Source organism: Bos taurus, chromosome 18 (assembly GCF_002263795.3).
Source record: "Bos taurus isolate L1 Dominette 01449 registration number 42190680 breed Hereford chromosome 18, ARS-UCD2.0, whole genome shotgun sequence".
NCBI lineage: Eukaryota > Metazoa > Chordata > Mammalia > Artiodactyla > Bovidae > Bos > Bos taurus.
This window is the reverse complement of record NC_037345.1, coordinates 2,946,925-2,954,943: the sequence shown is the minus strand read 5'-3', so window position 1 is coordinate 2,954,943 and position 8,019 is coordinate 2,946,925. Positions and strand designations below refer to the sequence as shown.

The 8,019-nt window shown below is 40.7% G+C and overlaps 1 protein-coding gene across 1 annotated transcript; it reads left to right on the top strand.

Moving 5' to 3' along the window:
- Positions 1-4,092: 4,092 nt before the first annotated feature.
- DUXB (double homeobox B) lies at positions 4,093-7,068 on the top strand. The gene is given in 5 exon segments (XM_059877362.1): positions 4,093-5,562; positions 5,564-5,744; positions 5,747-5,802; positions 5,804-5,874; positions 5,876-7,068. Coding segments are annotated over 5 exon segments (576 nt in total). The 5' UTR covers positions 4,093-5,346; the 3' UTR covers positions 5,928-7,068.
- Positions 7,069-8,019: the final 951 nt, after the last annotated feature.

Sequence of the window (8,019 nt, the reverse complement as noted above, 5' to 3'; positions counted from 1 at the left end):
AGGGATTAAAGTTGAGCCCTCGGCAGTGAGGGGACAGAGTCCTTACACTGGAACACCAAGGAATTCCCACGTCTCCAGTTTAGAATGACTTTAGGTATAGCCTCAAAGTAAAAACATAAAATAATCGTTGAATCGACAGACTTTCAATCTGAACTAAACATAAGTTACATGCTCACACAGTTTTTAATCTATAAACATATCCTTCATACTTCTCCCCATTTTCTCTTCATCAGACAGTCTACAAAAAGAACCCTGGCAAGGCAAGATTATTTACAACCAGAGTCAAAAGCATCCAAGCGTGGTTTGAATGCTCTTCACCCTGAACAAGCAAGCAGGAAACAGCTGGCCAAGGAAACTGGCATTCCAGAAATCTAAAATTCAGGTAAGTATCAGATATTTCATTATTCTGGTTCAAGGTAAAGAAAAAAGGTAGGCTTAGCACCGGCAGGCAATTACTGTTATGTCAGGTATGTTTCCCAGGAGGTTTTTCCTGTTATATATTTAAAACAAAATAAAAACAAGAGTTACCTCTTTTACCATGGAAGAAACCTCTATTACTTCTTTTACCAGTTGGTTGGGTGTGTTTGGTATTGGAGGAAAGAATATACTGGAATATCTCTCCCAATAGAAGATAACTGAATCAGCTTTTTAATTAACCTGGCTGCCTTGGGTCTTAGCTGTGCGCTCAGGCTCATCCTTGCTACGCACAGGTTTCTCTAGCTGCAGTGCACAGGCTTAGCTGCCCCATGGTATGTGGGATCTGAGTTCCCTGACCAGAGATTGAACCTATGTCCCCTGCATTGGAAGGTGGATTCTTAACCACTGGACTACCAGGTTAGTCCCTAAGTCAACTTCTGAGATTTAGAGAATATAGGAAATCGGATCACTATGTTAATGATATGGTATCATTAATGATATGGTATCACTGGAAAATACACTGCAGAATAATGAGTAATATGTAATTGTGAGGAGAACTGTGGGATAAACACATGTAAATTCCCAATTCTCAGGTTAGTTTTTTTTTCCCCACTAATATCAGAAATGTAACTTACATACAGGAGTATAAGAAATAAAATCCCATATTGTATCATTTTGAATAAACTACTGATGTAAGTATCAAGTTGGATTTCTTGCAAATCAAAACCACTATGAGGTACCATTTCACACCAGTCAGAATGGCTGCGATCCAAAAGTCTACAAATAATAAATGCTGGAGAGGGTGTGGAGAAAAGGGGAACCCTCTTACACTGTTGGTGGGAATGCAAACTAGTACAGCCACTATGGAGAACAGTGTGGAGATTCCTTAAAAAACTGGAAATAGAACTGCCTTATGATCCAGCAACCCCACTGCTGGGCATACACACTGAGGAAACCAGAAGGGAAAGAGACATGTGTACCCCAATGTTCATCGCAGCACTGTTTATAATAGCCAAGACATGGAAGCAACCTAGATGTCCATCAGCAGATGAATGGATAAGAAAGCTGTGGTACATATACACAATGGAGTATTACTCAGCCATTAAAAAGAATACATTTGAATCAGTTCTAATGAGGTGGATGAAACTGGAGCCTATTATACAGAGTGAAGTAAGCCAGAAGGAAAAACATAAATATAGTATACTAACGCATATATATGGAATTTAGAAAGAGGGTAACAATAACCCGGTGTACGAGACAGCAAAAGAGACACTGATGTATAGAACAGTCTTATGGACTCTGTGGGAGAGGGAGAGGGTGGGAAGATTTGGGAGAACGGCAATGAAACATGTAAAATATCATGTAGGAAACGAGTTGCCAGTCCATGTTCGATGCACGATGCTGGATGCTTGGGGCTGGTGCACTAGGATGGCCCAGAGGGATGGTATGGGGAGGGAGGAGGGAGGAGGGTTCGGGATGGGGAACACATGTATACCTGTGGCGGATTCATTTTGATATTTGGCAAAACTAATACAATTATGTAAAGTTTAAAAATAAAATTAAAAAATAAATAAATAAAAATAAAAATTTAAAAAAATAAAAAATAAATATGTGAAGATAAAAAAAAAAAATAAAGTTGGATTTCTTCAGTCAGTGAAGAGCTAATAATACAAGAACACAAACTGAAACAGTATTGAAACCAATAAAGGTCAATAAAAAAGATGCTTTTGGAGGGGCAGGGAGAAAAAAGATGCTTTTAGAGGAGAAGAATGAATTCAGATTTTTTTATCAAAAACAGTTTCCAATAAATCACTATATGTAAGGGCTATAAGAGCATCAGTCTGAGGGGACACTAGGAAGAAGAAAATTTCCTCTTTTCTTAATGTATTTGTTTTAGGAACAGGAAAGAGTTTCCTCAAATCCCAGTAAAAAAGTGCACTTTGGGGGAATATCTGAAGCTTCCTTGGTGGCGCAGACAGTAAAGAATCTGCCATCAATGCAGGAGACCCACGTCTGATTCCTGGATTGGGAGGATCCCCTGAAGAAGGACATAGCTACTCACTCCAGTATTCTTGCCTGGGGAATTCCATGGAGAGGAGCCTGGTAGGCTATGGTCCATGGTATCACAGATTGGACACGACTGAGAGACTTTCACTTTCAAGAGCGTCTAGTGACTGGCTGCTCGAGAGGTACTGGGCCCGTCTGAACTGAGGTGGAGAACAACAAGTCCAGAAAGAACGTAGGATGAGCTTGTTTCAGCCACTGTGTTCAGTAACTCACTCATTAGTTTCCAATTTCCACTTGGGCTTAAGACTTACTGGAAAATATTCTGATTAATTAATTTAAAGAACAGATATAATCTTTTATTTTTTTTCTAATTTTATTTTTAAACTTTACATAATTGTATTAGTTTTGCCAAATATCAAAATGAATCCGCCACAGGTATACATGTGTTCCCCATCCTGAACCCTCCTCCATCCCCCCTCCCCACAACATCCCCCTGGGTCATCCCAGTGCACTAGCCCCAAGCATCCAGTATCGTGCATCGAACCTGGACTGGCAACTCGTTTCTTACATGATATTTTACATGTTTCAATGTCATTCTCCCAAATCTTCCCACCCTCTCCCTCTCCCACAGAGTCCATAAGACTGTTCTATACATCAGTGTCTCTTTTGAAGAACAGATATAATCTTTTAGAACAATGCCTGGGAGATGAGTGATTCATCAAATATTGGTTATCATTTACACTCTACTCTTACCATGAATTATCAAATTATCAAAATAAAACACTCAGAAATTATTGGAACATACATTGCAATGCTGACTCCAGTAATGAGGAAACAAAATACAACTGGCTATATTAGTGACAATTTTAAAGCAAGATATATGGGGCTGTTATCTATTCCATGATGAAGATGAAGTAAGTAAGAGGAAGTGTGGATGAGTTAGCCCTGTTCGTGACTGTGGCTAATTCTACTGTCTTACATAAAGATATCCTTTTCTAAGATATATTCCGTACATATTATGTATTATCAAATGGCATTTCCAATGAAGAGTTGATGCGACATGAGGGAGAGACTGATTTCCTTTGAGAGAACTAACGGTGCTTCTTAAACCAGTGAAATTTACTTTGGATACCCTGAGGATGACCACACAAGAAATGCTCATTTGAGTTGAGAGCAGATTGTGTACTGTCCTGAATTTTATGCTAATAATAGCATCATTCCCAGGATAATGCACTTTCTCTTAGGGATATTATCCCAAGAGCAACTGATCAACTAGTTTTAACTGCAATGATATTTGGAATAACATAGACTGCGTTACGTGACTTCCATGTCTTCCTTTCCCACTCAGATTTGGTTCAAAAACCACACAGCAAGATAGACAACTGGGGTTCAGCTCCTCTTTAGGAGAAGACCAAACCCATGGCTAGAACCAGCCTTGGCCTTATACTCAAGGTAAGAACCCACCAATCCAAATGCAGTTCACCAGTGGAATCAGTTGAGAGAGGAATCAATTCTGCATGTTGTACCCAAATTCACCACAGAGAATCCTTACTTTTGGAGCCAATTACAGCTTGTTCTTTGTAACTGAGGGTCACCAATAGGTGGCTGGGACAGACAGGTTCTGAGCAAGCAAGGCTTTGGACTTTCTGGTCCTGCTGCTCTGAGCAGGGCAACAATCTCCTCTTCTGTCATCTCAGGGGGATTCAGAGGGAGTAAGAGGTTAGCACTAACTTCTCAAGTTCGAGTTTCCAGCTTGAATGCAAAAATGTCCTAAAACCCTCCCTTTTGTCCCTGCGTTCTCTTTTAGAACACTCACCGAAAGAAGCCACACAAGACCAGACAGCCATCCCAAGATCTTACTCAAACATTCTAGTTCAAGCTTTCTAGAGGAACCAATACCTTGGTATTGCCACCAGGAAAACACTAGCCAAACAGGCATTCGGAATTGAGAATTCAAGTTTGATGTCTATGGCAGCAAATATCCCTTCTGTTAAATGATGTTACCCCCTGAGTGGTTGCTGGAAAACTGTAACTAACCTAGATGATCACAGTAATCAAGGACAAAGGCATGGGATGGTAAACATCTGGCATTGCACGTCACACTCCTGAAACAGGAAGAATTTTCTAATTAAATTGTCAGTGATGCATCTATTCAGAGCTAGCAGCAGCAGAACTGCAGATAACGTACAAGTTAATGCCTATTTTGAGAACACTGTTAGGTTCTCTCAAGTTTGGCACTGCTGTCACTTTGGGCCAGATATTTCTTTCCTGGGAGGGGCAGTCTGTCCTGGCATAGCATTCTTCAGCATTCCTGGCCTCTACCAACTAGATGTCCTGCAGACTTCTCCTTTCCCCATTCTTAACACCCCCCCACCAAAAGTCTATAGGCACAGTCAAACTGGGGAACAAAATCACCCTCAGGAGTACCTTCTCCTACCTAAATTATGGGGAAAGTGGTTCATGCATGTTCAATGTTCATGACAAGGAAGCACGTTCTTAGGCAGAATGACTCTCAAAAACACTTATGTTTATTAACCCTTACTCAGATTTATACACGTTTACAAGATATGTATTCCTGTGCACACACTGATAAAGAAGAAAAAAACATCAGCCTGGTCAAGAGACCTTGCTCCCTGGTCCATTGCTGAAATTGGAGGGTGGCTCCTGGACATATGCCTTTTCAGCCAAGTTTCAGTTCATCTAAGGTTGACTGCTGAAAGTGCTATGACCTAAATCTATGTTTGTATGTATGTATATCTATACACATACATACATACACATATACATATGTATACATACAAACATACTGAACACATGAACCAGGGTAATTAATTTCATACATATCTCTCTTGAGATTTGCGCCTACATAACAGGCCCTTATTTCTTGCCTTATAATGTCCCACGTCTGTGTTTCTCACAGAGATGTGGTTTCAGGACCCAAGATCTCTGTACCCTGGGCAGACAGGAAGTGAGCCTGTGAATTCCTTGCTAGATGGCCCAAATGTGAGACCCGGTCCGACAGTTCAGCAGCCTGAAATTGACCTGTGGCCTCTCCCAGGCCGATATCATCATCTTCCTTCCTCCAGTTCTTTCAGCAGGAACCAATCATTTCTACCTGTTCTTCTCTCTTCCCACGTGTCCCTAGTATGATCCAAGGACAAAATGTCATCATGCAGCCTGTGAAGCTTGCAGGGAGAACTCTCTCTCCACGCTAACATCTGGGAATGATGTGCCTGTACCGCTGACTATGGGAGGAGACCCAGATACTCAGGATCCTTTCTGGTCCCAATACCAAGAACACCAGGACCACCGATAACAGACTATATGGGAATGCTACAGCTGGAAGACTATCCTCAGCCTCAACCTGAGCACACACACAAAAAAACAACCGCCACAGGATCTGGGCCAGGGGGACATATCTTTCGTTCTGCAGTGGTGGGATGAGTGCTGCTAGGCTGACTGTAGAGTGGAATCCTCTAAAGGGAACCATCGAAACAGACTGATTGCCACAGCACACACGAGTTACAGAATCATCTCATACCCTCCAGTCTCACCAGCAATATACAGAAACCTCAAGAAGACTTCAGGTCAACTCCTGCCATCCACAGACTGTCAGTAGAAGGTACAGATTTTTTGAATCCTCAGTCACAGGAAGAGGACCCTCCAGGACTCCAGCTGTGCCTCAGGGAGTAAGATTTTCAGGCTCTTCTGAACACACTGCAAAGCTCACCAGGGCCTGAGCTTCTGGAGGAAGATGGCATTCTGAATCTGATCCAGGCCTCCTTTCTTTTGATGCAGATCAGAATTTAAAGAACAATAACTGTGGAAGCCATCCTGCCAGGGGCAAGATTAAAGTGAAGAAAGGAAAAACCAACTAGAAACCCAAATGGAGGTTATCTTGTGGGCAGTGGTTATCTTCTGTACTCCACTAAGGATTCCTTCCAAGCTCCACTCTGCCGCTGGAAGCACCACAGGACACATCTGCTAAATTCTTGTGGGAAAAAAAGCATTTTACTGACAAGTATGACCTCTGTGATGACCACATCCTCCACCACCTGGAAAATCCACAAAGGGTAGCCTAATGCAGGCGAGAACAGGTCTCTGGGGGACACCAGAACTTCTCTCCTTCCTGACAACATGGGAAGGCAAACTTGAAATTTGTTATGTAAAAAATGAAGGGATGTTCTACTTCCTGATGGAGTTCATAAAACGGATCTTTTCCCCAAAGCTCCAAGGGTTTAAATTAGGAACCAGACACTACCTCAGTATCCATCATTAAGGGAACGATTAAATGGATTAGGACAAATCCTTCAGTACTTAGTAGTCTTTACTTAGAAGTGTATTTTTACTTTGATTATTTAAAACATACAAAAAATTGTAAGAAACTGTAATAGCAACACCATATCATCACTAAACATAGTCTAATGATGTTAATACTTCCATTTTTTAGGGTTTTTAATACATTTGCATACATGATTATATATGTCCATAAAATTTTTCCTCAGATAAACTTTGTATGTTTATCAAAACTTGGTAAACCATTGTCACTCTCCATCTTCTCCCTTCTTTTGAAAAGGTAACTTCTAAAAATAGATTTTGGTATATGTGGGTCTACCTTGGTAATAAAAGTGTCTTTAAAAAGTATTACTTCCTAAAAAAAAAAATTACTTCTTTATTTCATCAATCTGTTTCCTGTTTTGTCATATCTGCTTTACTTTCCATATGAAGGTGTTGAAAGATCAATACACATACATCTAGTTTTACAGATACCAGTTTTGCACAAATAATAGTTGTGATCTGGACATCCTTCTGGTATCTGGGTGTGCTACATGCAAGAGTTCTCTAGGTGTTCATACTGAAGCACAAGTGCCAGAATATTCCAGCACCAAGATTTATGGCCAAATTACACTCAGCACAAGTAATTTTTCCTAATATGAGCTGTATCTTCATTAACCACTTACGGAATTAAAACTCGCATGCATATGTACAGGTATTTGTGGCACAAATCTACCCACAAAATCTGATATAATATTTGACAGTGTTGACACCATGCCTAGTTTTTTAGATTGTTCCCCCAGATGGTTCTCATGCAGCCAGAGCTGAGAGCTCCCAGCATCTTTCCTGTACTTCAACCACATGTAGACAGAGTTCTTCAACTTATGAAAACAAGTCTGATGACTTGAGAAGGGAAAACTATAATTTGTATCTATAATCCTCTTCATGTATATGAATGTCTGTATCTCCATGTTTATAGGTATTGCTCTACGTACATACATATCTATTGCTCACCTACACAGCCTCTATAGCTCCCCTCTATCCTCTATTTATATCTCTGTATCTATACATCTATCTATAGCCTCTGGAGGGACACAGGATGACTTTCTCTAGAGAGAGAAAAAAGTAAATTTTCACTTCTGAAGCAAGCAATAAGGTTAAGTCTCTAGAGAAAAATGTAGGGAACAGTGTCTGACCAAGGGAGTCAGGTTGACCAGTTCAGAATCTCAAGTCTGATGTGTCTTTCATGAACTGGGTGACCAGACATCCTATTTGATTGAGGTGATCTATGGATGTGGACTGAGCTCAACCAGCGGAGGG